The 14,042-nt window shown below is 42.5% G+C and overlaps 1 protein-coding gene across 1 annotated transcript in view; it reads left to right on the top strand.

Annotated features, from left to right (window-relative positions):
• C5H10orf67 (chromosome 5 C10orf67 homolog) overlaps positions 1-14,042 on the top strand; it is a 202,036-nt gene that overhangs the window by 152,216 nt on the left and 35,778 nt on the right. Inside the window, exon 13 of the mRNA XM_040352514.1 lies at positions 9,428-9,573. Coding sequence (XP_040208448.1) covers positions 9,428-9,573 — 146 coding nt within the window. The remainder of the gene's footprint in view (positions 1-9,427; positions 9,574-14,042) is intronic.

Raw genomic sequence — 14,042 nt, 5'->3', positions numbered from 1 at the left:
GGGCATGAGATTTACACATGAAAGAGTGCCTAGATGAATACTGTCATTTGTAAGCATTGTTTATTTTTCTATATTAAAAATATTTACTGCAATGTTAACAATGGCTCTGCATCTAGCAAATCAATGTTTGGTACAACCAATGCGGCCGAGCTGCCAATCATTGTTTAAACAAGAGAGACTGTGTTTGTAATTAGATATAGGTAATAAATTTAAAGACACATATTATATCAAGGTCAACGCTGATCCTTTTGAATATTTATTTTTCTTTGCTTTATGTTTTTTGAATCTAGACTCAAAAAAAAATATCATATTTCAAAAAGTAAAATGGACCAACTACAAACCAAGGAAGCTATAGAGGCCTTACTACAAAAATATCAGGACACGCCCATCCTGTGGAATTCAAAACACGCATTATATTGTAATAAAGATGTACGAGCGGCAGCACTAGAAGAGCTAGCAAACTATATGCAAACATGGGTGCCAGGATGCACTGCCAACATGGTGAAGGATAAACTTGCCAACCTCAGAAGCACATACAGGAGAGCATACAAAGCTAATAAAATCAAAAAATCGGGAGCAGCAGCAAGACAAGCAAAGGAACCCAAACTGTGGTATTATAAACAGATGGCTTTTTTGCGGGACGAAATGGAAGGCAGGAAAACGATGTCCAGTCTTTCTTCCAACCTTTCCTCCATGCTACCTTCCAGCGGACCTTCCCCAGATGACCACAGCCCTGCAGAGTCGGAGGAAGAGGGCCTGGCTGACAGAGATGCAGATCTGCCACCCTTCGATGAGGAGGTATAGTAGTTTCCTCTATATTTATGGCGTAAATAATTCTTGGTGGATTAATGATTAGATATTGTAAAAATAAAACCAAGCTGGAAAAAAGCAAACAAAAAGGTGTACAGACAAATAGGTGTCAGGGATGACAACTGCAGGGGTCAGAAGTAGAGTGTATTCAAGTAATAATGAACAGAAAATACTGAACGAAAAACATGAAAATGAGTGTGGTTTTATTTAGCGAAATTGTAAAAAAATTCTTTTTTTTTCCACACAGGAAGAAGAGATCAGCCAGGAGGTGGCAGATCCTCAGGTGTCTGTCAGCCAGGAGGAGGCCGGGGTCAGTGGCAGCCAGGAGGAGGCCGGGGTCAGTGGCAGCCAGGAGGAGGCCGGGGTCAGTGGCAGCCAGGAGGAGGCCGGGGTCAGTGGCAGCCAGGAGGAGGCTGGGCCCAGTGGCCTGCAGCAGGTCCACCCGGCCAGGAGAACCACCACCAGCCAGTCTTCTCCCCCCCAGGTGAGGCCATCAGGCCGAAGGAGGCAGTTGAGGCCTGTGGAGGAGGCAAGCCTCCGCATGATCCAGGAGGCAAGCGCCATCATGAGGGCCCCCCTCAACCCCACAGAGGCCTTCAGTGCCTCATTGGCCCATGATTTAAATGAAGGGGAGGAGGACCAGAGAAGACTGGCAAAGGCCCTGATGAACCAGGTCCTTTGGTGGATGCAGAGGGGCCTGCTGACCCCAGACACTGGGCTATGTGACCCGGCCCGGCTTGCGGAACACCATCCTCCTGCTGCCACATCAACCCCACCTGCAAGACCCCGTGTTCGATCCGCTGGAAGGCTGCCTGGAGGGAAGGCTGGAAAGAGGAGGAAACGTTGATTTTCTGCCTTCCATTTCCTTCCACATAAAGGACATCGTGTTTGTACTACCACAGTTTGGGTTCCTTTGTTTGTGTGCTGCTGCTTCATATTTTTGTGTTTGGCTCCTGAGGCTTGGAAGTTTATCCTTCACCATGTTGGAAATGCAAGTTTGCATATAGTTTGCTATCTATTCTAGTGCTGCCGTTCTTTTGATTTTTTTGTGATGACATTTGCCTGAATAAAAGGCCTTTTGCTTTCATTTGAAAACATGTCTATTGTTTGATATACTGTGGGGATTATTAGGCAGCAAACCTTTAATAAATATACAATGGGTAATTTACAAAGGACACACTCCTTGGGGGGGGGGGGGGACATTTGGTGTGCCAACATGGTTTAATATTCTCTAATGAAACACCAAAAAAAAAAAAAAATTTTCAAAAAACATGTAAAAAAAAAATAGTTTAAATGGTGACATAACTAGAAACAAAAAAAAAAATTAAAAAAAAATGAACATTCCTTTACAAAAATGACTACTCTAAATTATGGAGGACCACCAACCAAAACACACGTCTGGCATAGAAAACATTATTAAAGGATTACATCACAAGCAAGAAATGTGACATTTCAGTATGGGACAACTCTATTGAAATTGCATCAGCAAGAGAACGGGGTTATTCTAGCAAGAGAAGAATTAATAAAACGAGGCTTTAAAATGTGGTTTAGTGCGCCTTTTTAAGACATTGTTCTCTTGCTAGAATAAAAGGTTTCTAATGACGAATGTGCCATATCCCAAAGAAACGCGAGTTTTACCTGAACGAGCGCTCCCGTCTCCTCATTTGGACTGAGCATGCGCGGGGTTTTTGTACGCTGCTTTTGTGTACAGACGACCGAACATGTCTGACGGACACGATTCCAGCAGACTGTTTTAAAGCAAGACCAGGAAACAGTTGTTCGTTGGAAAACGGTCTGGCCGACGATTGTTTGCTGGAATTCTGTACGTTACTGCCTACACACGAACGAACATGTCCGCTGAAACTGGTCCGCGGACCAGTTTCAGCAGACATGTTTGGTCGTGAGTACGAGGCCTAAGATTGCTTTTACTTTGTAGTGCATCGTCTGCTAAAGAAAATGATACCAGGGTTATGACCGTTTGCTGCAGCCATAAACCCAGCATAACTACTTGAAGTCAATTACGTACATGTGCGTGATTTTGCAGCAAGTGGATAAAGAAGGAAAACTGACAATCCATGCCAAATGGGTAGAGCTAAAAACTCCAGCAGGGAAAAGCTGTCACTGGTGTTTCTAACAAAAACTTGACGCCAGTTTGTTGATTTATCCTCCAGATGCCCAACCACAAATTAAATATGTATTTCAGGTGGTCATACCCTTTATATGTTTTTGATATTGTTAACAAACAATGTCAAAGAGTCATTGGCAATTGGCATATCTGAGGCTTGGTCTTTTGCCTGTACTATAGGGATAGAGAAGTGTGGAACTACGTCCAATCCCTAACAACAGAGGGAAGTGCTCTTAAATTTCCTGTCACCTTATTGCTGGCAGATGGGCCGAGAAGAAGTCAAAAGGAGTACAAATAAAGTCACTGACAATAGCAATGTGTGAGTGTGAAAGAAGCTACAAGGAGGATGACAAAGAGATCACTTTTCCTTTGTGTCCGTTAAGTTATGTGAGTTGGATTGCTGCTGTCCACGTTTTTGTTGTCACATGAAATGTATAGATTGAATAATAGAATGTCTGCTTTGGTGTGGTGAAAGATTAGAAGCCTCTTCTTCAGAAGACCCGTGCACACTGCAGTTTTGTGGTTTGATAGAGCATTAGAGTGACCCTTCTATCCAGATCATTCTTACATTGTTGTGGGTATTGTTTGCGAAGGATTTTGTCATTCTGACAATGTTTTCATTATAATTGATAAGATGGACTTTTTATTCAGGCATATAGGAGCTACAGCTGAGACCTTTATGTTTGTTTGTTTTGGTCAGTAAAAGGTTAGAACCTCTGTTTCCCCCAAGTTGGGGTAATCTCCTCATGTATGGTCAATGTCAACCGACATTTGGACCGTGTATATGGCACTCGGTCCGAAACAGCCAGCTTTTGTTGGACGAGCATGCTGGAAAACCAGCAGCCGACCGGCTCCCGATCAGCACTCTTAGCCAATGGCTGGAATGCTGACCCGGAGTGTTCTGGCGGCGGGGCATTCCCCTGTCAGAACTCAGTAGCTCAGCAGGGGAGATCACTGAACTAACGCCAGATCACTAGTACAGTGGTTCTGAGCTGTCAATTTTTTTCTTTCAACCTGCTGGGTTCAATAAAAAAACAACAACCTGATAGTGTGTATCGGCTTTAGCCTTGAGCTATTGAGCTCTGTAAACATCACACTTTTTTTATCTGGGCAGTTTAGCGTAATGTGGCAAATGTGAAAAATAATCTAAAGCTCCACCTGCTGTCTTGATCAAAAAACTGGCTAAAAATAATTATAAATAATGTGGCAGCTAAATCAGTTCACATACAGTTTCTGAATTTTAATTGTGTGTTTAGATGTTTACCTAAAGTTCAGCCTCGCTTGAAGTGTGAAAGGTCAACCTTGCATCCAAAAGTCTAAAATATATTTTATATTTGGTAATGCCTCACTCCCTAATATATGCTTCCTAGAGACACCCTCTTCCCCATAGCCAAAGCATGAAACCATAAGAAAGCTTATGAACGCTTCATACTGATCTCTTGCTCTGCTTTTAGCAAGAATTCCTACTTTAAAATCCAAATTGTAAATGGTGGACAAGAGAAAACAAAAAGGTTTGAAAGTGAAACATGTAGAACAGTTTAACCACTCAAATGACGGAGGGACAGTGCGGCTCTTGTTCTGGGTGGACATCATGTGACAGCGCACCCGAGCGGCCACAGCTCTTTAACCATGTGATCGGCTGTGTCACATGTTAACACGGAAATGCCGGTGAGAAGAGGCGATCAGTGGCATCTCCTTGCAGGGGACATCCAGACATGTAATCAGGGAACAGATCATCAGTGCCCTGATTACAATACAGTGCCATCAATCGGTGCCAATTAGTTATGCCAGTCAGTGCTGCCCATCAATTGCCATCATTGCAGCCCATAAATGCCAGTCAGTGCCACCCATGCCACCCATCAATAGCAATAAGAAGAGGAAGATGGACTGCCGCACTCCGAGAAAACTTTTAAAAGAAAGTTGTCTTTATTTGTCAAAACTGGAACATGTACAGTCACCGCAACCACAAAACAGGACAGCCGACGCGTTTCGCACTAAACTAGTGCTTAGTCATGGCGACTAAGCACTAGTTAAGTGCGAAACGCGTCGGATGTCCTGTTATGTGGTTGCGGTGACTGTACATGTTCCAGTTTTGACAAATAAAGACAACTTTCTTTTAAAAGTTTTCTCGGAGTGCGACAGTCCATCTTCCTCTTCTTATTGCTATTGCTACGTGCATCGCCAGCACCTTGGTAATCCGACCGTCCCTGATTGTCTACAAGGCTCACCTGGAGCGGTGAAAACCTCTCCATGCCACCCATCAGTTCTCATTAGTGCCACCTATCGGTGCCCATAGGTGCGGCATATTAGTGCCTCCTCATCAGTGCTGCCTCATCAGCGCACATCAGTGAAGGAGAAAAATTACTTATTTACAAAATTTACTGACAAAAACTAAGAAAAACTTTTTAAAATGTTGGTATTTTTTTTTCTTATAGTAAAAAATAACCCAGCGGTGATTAAATACCACCAAAAGAAAGCTCTATTTGTGTGAAGAAAATGATAAAAATTTCATATGGTGTAGCATGATCGTGCAATTGTCATTTAAAGTGTAACAGCGCTTAAAGCTGAAAAATGTCATGGGCAGAAAGGGGGTAAAGGTGCCCTGTAGGCAAGTCGTTAAAATGCACATTTATAAATCATTGGGTTCAACTCGCAAAGCTGAAACACCTGGATAAGGAACCCTATATTTTTTTTAAAAAATGACAGTTAATTTTAGAAAAGATTTGAGATTTGAAAATTGCAGTCATGTTGTATAAAATAAAGATCTTAAAGAGTGCATATAAGGTTGGCCTAAGTGGGGATTTTGTACTCATCTAGCCCTCCTCTAATGACAGTACTCCCACTATAAAGTCAATTTATTATTATTGTTATTTTAATTAGTTGAAAATGCTTGTTATCCTAAGGCCTGAGAAAGGGGACAATATAAATATGCATGGTATCCTGCTGCCGAGTTCACAACACAAGTCAGCTGTATCTGATGCAGTTAAACCAAATGATGTTGTGAAGTGTTTGAAAGTGTGAAGGTGATGGCTCTGTAAACAGGGGATGGTGTCACCCTGAATATGGACGTGTCAGTAACTGATGAGAGAAGTGACAGTTTGGAAGAACATGGCTGAATGTGATCAGCTGCATGAAAGCCAAGCGTGGGCAGTGTGCTTAAAGCCAAGCTAGACCCCCCTCTGTTCTGTTCCTTACATGTCATATTTCTTTTAGCAACACTTTGTATTGTCGTTGCATGTATTAGCTGGCAGTCACCATGAAACTGTCTTTAACATTTTTAACATAGCAGAATTTAATAATATGTGAATCACTTTAAAAGATTAATTATGTTAGAAAGGATTTCAAATTTTAATGACTTACTTCCAGAGGAGATCTGGTATTCCAGAGGGCCTCAAGTACGGCCCCTGACACTTTAAGAGGACCACCGCACAATAGCAACATATTTTAATCTGCTAATGTGCATTGGTTCAAGTGAGCCATCATATTCAAGTGAATGGGCTTTAAGGTATTTTAACAACAGGAAAATTTGTTGCAGGTGCATTTTTTGCAACATACCACAATGCACACAGAAGGGAAAGTTGGATTCATCATTGGTGTCAATGGCCCCAACCCCCCTTTCAACTTTGGTGTCACTGAATGCAATAATAATGCCTAGAATTTGTGTCAGTGACCACAATAATAACCCCCATCATTTGTGTCAGTGACCACAATAATAACCCCCAGCATTTGTGTCAGTGACCACAATAATAACCCCCAGTATTTGTGTCAGTGACCACAATAATAACCCCAGCATTTGTGTCAGTGACTGCAATAATAACCCCCAAAATTGGTGTCAGTGACTGTAATTACCCCCCCCCCCATATTAGTGGGCGCAATGCAATCCCCCCCAGTATTGATGTCTTTAGCAGTGATGTTAACTCCCTTGGTGCAGTCAGGGGTGGTGAAATGTAATCCAATCACCCCCCCCCACACACATTGGTAGTCAGTGATAGTGAAATTCCCCCCTCTACCTTTCCCCAGCACTGGTAGTCGGTGCAGTCAGTCGCAGTGGTATTAAACCCCCGTGGCATTGGTGCTTAGTGCAGTGTGTGGCAGGGAAATGTAAGTCCTTCCCCCACACTGGTGTTTATTAATTGTAGCGACTGTGTAAATTACCACCTCACCCCAGTGTTGGTGGTTAGTTCAATCAGTGGCAGCAAAATTTAACCTTCTTCCCTCACAAATCTTTTTAAAGGCTGGGTGGCCCATTATTACCCAGTTCCAGTGGTGCCAGAAAGATGACCCTAAAAGGGCACACTATGCAACCTAGGCTTTCCCAGCATAGATATTGAGAGGGCGGTGGGGAAACCGATTACCCAGCACACAGATTGCTGGCTGTGATGACCAGTCTCCGCAATAGGGCAAGGCGGCAGACTATTTTGTTAGGACTCCCATTCCTCTTTTGTATTGCCTATTTTCTTTTCAAAAAAAGTTAGATGGAGGCTACACACTTTTTTTCTCGGAAAGTCCGGCCGTGTGTGCAAGGCATTGGAGAGCCAATTATGTTAATTATGACTCAACAAATTCTCCATGATAATAAAAATAAAGAGTGCCCAAAAAAACTATTGAGGACACCCAATCACATTCTTCTTCCATCCTCTCAGTGCATTATAAGTTGGTGAAAGGCAAATGAGCTAAGGTTTGGCCCAAACTCCACTTAATCCATACCCACGGGAAACTGTAACTTGACAGCAGGTCGCTGTCCCGGTCAGCTGTGACCATAGAGTTCCCTGCCCTGCAACCACACTTAACAACAGGAGCGGGATGCTGGTGACATCTTTGGCCTAAAATGGTCACTTGGTCAAAATTGGTCAATGACATTCCAAACTGGGTACAGCTGTATGCTTTTTGGTCATCATTATTTTTGGGATATGTGATAGAATAAGAAGAGAATACCTTCTGTTTTATGAAGGCTTTACTGTAGTATGCACTGATTCAGTTGGAGGACTTTTTGATTTCTTTAGTCCCTTCTCACTATAACCTGTATGATTATACTATCTCAGGTGCCAAGCCCTACACCACAGAAGCTATGGTTTACGATACACTGGACTGATGATGTCCTAAAACAGTGTTTCTCGATTCCAGTCCTCAAGGCACCCCAAAAGGTCATGTTTTCAGGCTTTACATTATTTTGTACAGGTGATTTGATCAGTTTCACTGCCTTAGTAATTACCACTACTGTTTCATCTGAAGGAAATCCTGAAAACATGGCCTGTTGGGGGTGCCTTGGGGACTGGAGTTGAGAAACACTAAAAGCCTGAAACAGCTGTATCCAGCTTGGAATAAATTGCTTTATAATATTATATATTTATAATATGTATGTGTATTTGGCTGTTTGGGGCATTTAAGAAGGATTTGCATCTCTTAAGCCATTGTGAAGTATGGAATAATCCTCTTTTTTAAAGATATGTGATGAAATGAGATGTGAATACCTTCTGTTTAAGATTTTATGTTCTTTTCAAGTATATAAGTATTCTGTTCTCATTTATATTCCTTGTAACTATACATGACAATACCCTGAGGAAGTCGTTGTAAGATATACTACGAGATGGGTCTTCATCAAACCACAAAACTTCCCCACTTCTCCACTAAGGGACTCGCTCCTTACCCTTTTCCTTTTTCATTCCTGCCCTTGTAATTGCTTATTTTAACTTCTGCATTCCAATCCCCCCCTTTTTTTTTTTATTGAGAACATTTGCTGTTGTTTTGATTTTTACCAAATATTTAGTGTATTTCTTATATATTTTTTATTGATTTACAATTTTTTTTTTTACTGTTCATCTTAAGTGATAAACACATTAATCTGTTGTCTTGTCCTTTGCACAATGCATATTGCAGTTGTATTGCTTCATTATATATGTCCTTTCCTTTGCTGAAGTATCATGAGACAAAGTGGTTGATTTACTAAAACTAGAAAGTGCAGAATCTGGTGCAGCTGTGCATGGTAGCCAATCGGCTTCTAACTTCAGCTTGTTCAATTAAGGCCCCTTTCACACTACTGCAACTTCAAAGATGCACGATTGTACCGTGATTTTGCCGCAATTTCAGGGAATACATGTTTAAGTGGCATGAAAATTGGACCAAAGTAGTGCAGGGACTACTATGAAGTCGGTACGACTTGAAGTCATACTAATATGAATGGTTATCATTGGAAATCTTAGGAAACTAAGATTGCTACTTTTCTATCACAAATCGTGGGACAAGTCGTATATGTGGGAAAGGAGCGTGATTGGTTTCTGTTCAGAGCTGCACCAGAAATTGCACTCTCCAGTTTTAGTAAATTAACCCCAATTTCTATATGTTAGACCCGGGTCTGATCTTCGTGGAGAAATGGCATTCCCCTAATTTTGTGGTTTCTCTGGGGGGTTATAATGTTATTTCAATTGTCCACATATATTAAAAGAAAATTGAGGAATGTGTTGTTATTTTTATAGCAAGCCCGAATACAACAAGAACAAAAAGAAAAGCTGCATGATGAGCTCCAGAGACATAAAGAACAGCTGATGTTGGAAGCAGAGCGGGCAAATAAATTGAAAGAGGAAGCTGAGCAGCTGAAGAGGATAAATGAGAAAGCCAGGACAACCAAACTGGATGTAGAGGTTAGTGGAGTTGAGATCTTTATTTACTCCTTTAACCCGCCTGGCGGTATTCCCGAGTCTGACTCGGGGTTAGATTTTCCTGCTGCGAGCGGTAACCCCGAGTCAGACTCGGGCTCGCCTCGCTAGATCCACAGGCATGGTTTACTTACCTTGTCCCTGGATCCAGCGATGCCACCGCGCTGTGTGAGCGAGCGGGACCTCGCTCGATTCACATAGTGCCTCCGTGTGACGCCGATCTCCGTTCCCTGCGACGTTACGACGCACGGGGATGGAGAACGGCGCCAAATTCAAAAAAGTAAACAAACACTTTACATACAGTATACTGTAATCTTATAGATTACAGTACTGTATGTAAAAAAAACACACCCCCCTTGTCCCTAGTGGTCTGTCCTGTGTCATGCATGTCATTTTATATAATAAAAACGTTTCTTTCTCCGTGCAAACTGTAGATTGTCCATAGCAACCAAAAGTGTCCCTTTATGTCAAAAATAGTTTTAGATCAGCTAAAAAACAGCGATAATAAATTATAATCACTTGCAGAATTGTGCGATAGCGATTTGTGGGGAAAATCGTCATAAAAAAAAAAAAATAATGACAGCAACAATTCTGCAACTGAGCAAATTTCAGTGATTTTGATTTGATTACATTATTGAATAATTTTTATTATAATTATATTATTATTTGTTATAATTATTTATAATTATTTATTATATTATAATTTATAATTTTGTTTTTAAAAAATGTCATACCCGGGATGCCTATTAGAATCTTGTTTGGTCAGATTTAAGTGAGTTATTTCTAAAAATTACAGACCTACAATATAAAACGCCAAATTTCCTTGCAAATAATGGTACCGCTTTCAGCATGTTTTTTCTGAAAGAATCATACCGCCAGGGAGGTTAACACTCCCCTGCAATAGAAGAGTTAGTATACTCAACAGTGGCCCTAGTCTCCTCAGTTCCATCTCTGCAGCCTCTGCATTCATGACTTCCAGGTATTGGTTCCTTCCTTCGAGCAGCAGACGGGAGCAAAGCCTGGTCTTCTGCTGCTAATTGATCGTTCAACACTGCCACCCTAGTGGAGCATATAAAGTTCTTTTATGGTGGTATTGGGTTTCAGCCCAAATCCTCCATGCCAAGCCAAGTTCCAGTGACCACTGTTTTCCAGGTTATGGCCATTGTGAAGATGTTCTGCACACTTGGTGGACATATCCGTGACTAGTAGGCTTCTGGTCTCGTGTTTTTGGCCTATTGCACACTTTATTCCACCTGACTATTGGAAAGGATGCTTAACTTACTTTGTTGCATTGCCCTATCCCGGGCTTGTTTGCTCACCAGCAAAAATTAGCATCTTATTTATCAGTTAAAAGAATATTTGCAGAGTCCTAGAAAAAAACCTACAGTGCCTTTTCAGGGAGTGAGAGACCGTTTGACAGCCTTGATGCTCAATTAACAAACGTCTAGTATCCTAAAGACTCCCACACCAAGTTTTTAAAGATTTGGGAACCATGCTTGGCGTATGCCTTTTTTACTCTCCCTCTGAATAGTGTGGGATGTGTATGATTGACACCCCCAATGATCCCGAGCCCCGCCTTTTCTCTTTGCTCCTCTTTTTTTCTTGATGGGACTCCTCTCCCCTTGTTTTTTTTCATGGATCTGTTGCATATTGTACAGTTGGCTGCTACCTTGTATGTCCAAGTTTATTGCCGCGTACACACGATCATTTTTCCGCATGAAAAAAAAAAAACGAAGTTTTTCGGCATGTAGAAAAAACAAAGTTTTTCCAACTTCATCATTAAAACGACGTTGCCCACACACCATCGTTTTTTAAAAATTCTCTAGCAAAGCGCGGTGACGTACAACACGTACGACGGCACTATAAAGGGGAAGTTCCAATGCGGATGACGCCACCCCTGGGGCTGCTTTAGCTGATTCCGTGTTAGTAAAAGACGATTCCCGCTTTTCAGCGTGATGAATGTGCTTACTCCATTATGAACGGTAGTTTTACCAGAACAAGTGCTCCCATCTCATAACTTGTTTCTAAGCATGCGCGTTTTTTTAGCGTCGTTTTAGCCCACACACGATGATTTTTTACAACCCGAAAAACAACATTGTTTAAAACGTCGTTAAAAAATGCAGCATGTTTGAAAAAAAAAAATTGTCGTTTTTCAGAACCTGAAAAATGATGTGAAAGCCCACACTCATTTTAAATGACATTTTTTTAAAACAACGTTTTTTTCATGCCGAAAAATAATCGTGTGCACGCCAGCTACGTGGATCTTTCCTGGACCTCCCCTTCCTGGTTTTCATATTTTAATTATATTTGAATACTGATGTTGATTATTTCCTCTTTATTTGCACCACATAAGCTTTACTATACCCATGCTGTCAGTTCTAGCCCCTGCATGAGCAGATTTGGTGCTTTCCTTTGTTACTTTGTTTTAAATGAATAACAATTATTTAACTAGAACATACTGCACAATCTTGAGGCACCCCATTTTAAAATGTAAAAAAACGCACTAATAGTTTTAACAGAATACAGCAACATCCGCACACATAGGACACCCAAAATAAGGGGATTTTTTCAAAGCAAATGCACACGGGTACTGACTAGTATTCCAGTATTTCTCTTCTCTCTGTTTCACTCCCTCACTTGGCTAATGTGATCCCCAGTGCTGATAGAGAGGGGCTAGGGAGGGGAAAGCAAGATTGCTTTGCAGGTGTCTGACGTGCTTCTTATCACCTGATACGTCATTGGTTACTACTAGGGTTGCACCCATATCGATACTAGTATTGTGCAAATGCTCCAATGCTTGATCCGATACCTGTTGTATCGGACTAGACATCCTCAGTGTAGCGGGGGGGCCGGGCAGCTTCACAGGTAATCGATGCAGGGGCAGTTACAAGCACCGCTCCCTCCATATAGCCCTTCAATAAAGCAGCTGACAGCCACTTCTCCTCCTCTCCCTCCCATGGCTATTTTACACCTGACTGTCCCCTGTGTGTTCCCCCGGCTTCAGGTGTCCTCCTCCTTCTCTCTGGTGTCCTCCTCCCTCTCTCTGTGTCCTCCTCCAGTCCCCCTCCTCCTCCAGGCCCCCCTCTGTGCTCTGCAGATGCTCTGAGGGTCCTCCTCCGGGTCCCCCTTTGTGCTCTGCGGCCACCTCCCAGATCTGTCAGGATGGAGAGTGGAGGATGGAGCTGGTAAATCTGTTATTTACCAGCTCCATCCTTTTTGGAATGCACAAAGTCAGTGATCACTGATCACTCATTCATAATTGAGTATTGTAATCTGTGTTTACGATGTCTCAGTATATGAATGGCGAGGAGCCTGTCTTCTTTATTTTTAGTGCAGCTGAGGCTGCAGAGAAAGGGACTGGGGAATCGCTGTCCTCGGTCCCTTTCCCTGTCTCAGAGGGGAGATATTGTAAAAATAAAATAAATTAAAAAAAAACTACTGACACAGCCCAGGCCTCACCAGTGCCACCTATCAGTGCTGCATATTAGTGCCACTGTCACATGACTTAAAAAGAAAGTATCGGTAATCGGTATCGGCGAGTACTTAAAAAAAAGTATCAGTACTTGTACTCTGTCTTAAAAAGTGGTATCGGTGCAACCCTAGTTATCACGATGCCAGCAACCATAAGGTTGTAATGTGAACAGTGAAAACCTGTGGCTTTGTGCAACTAAAAGGCAGGCAGGCTTGTATACAATTTTTGACCAATTCTTAAACATTTTGCCAAGGCAACCCTGAAGTGGTAATTAGCCTGGCTAATTAATAGAGGATTCACTGGTTTTCTCCCTAACTCTGAATTTGATTCACCTCTCTCTTCTGTCACTAGGTGGCATTTTTGCTTGTGGCAGTAGAATGATAAATGCATAGGGAATCCAGACTGAGTGAATAGGTTGAGTCAGCCAATTGGCAGGGGTCTATTTTGTCCCTTGGCCTGCTGGGAGCACCTATTTATTTGGGAGGAGTTAGGTGATTGGGGTTCTGTGCCACCTGGATGACTGTCTGGGTGAACGTGTGTCTCAAGACTCTGGGTTGCTAGGCCAGAAGCCTATCCCGGGAGCACCTGGCTGCTTGGCCGCCTGAGGCCTATCCAGGTTTGAGAGAGGCAGCGGGTTGGGGCTTCAGGCTGGAAGCCAAACCAAGCTGCAGAGGTTCTGTCGGAAGGGTGAACTGGATTGTTGCCAGCGGTGAGGGAGAAGCAGTTGCCACAAGGGATGACCACTCCTGTTGACCAGGGGCAAGTGATGATCAAGGCTAGAGGTAAAGGGAGGAATAGTCACCAGCAAGGGACAACCATTCAGAGGCCAGTATATGGAAGTCTAAAGGAGTATCAGAGCAGCCTTTTCACCAGCCGGGGTTGGTGAAGAAGTTGGAAAGCTTCAGCAGAGTGCCAAGCCAGGGACCTAGTGGGTTAGCGTGGGTGAAGGTTGAAGAGTTTACATCGGGTTAGCTGTGGGAAG

Source organism: Rana temporaria, chromosome 5, assembly GCF_905171775.1.
Source record: "Rana temporaria chromosome 5, aRanTem1.1, whole genome shotgun sequence".
Classification (NCBI taxonomy): domain Eukaryota; kingdom Metazoa; phylum Chordata; class Amphibia; order Anura; family Ranidae; genus Rana; species Rana temporaria.
The sequence above is the reverse complement of the archived record's forward strand: the minus strand, read 5'-3'. Positions and strand labels throughout refer to the sequence as shown.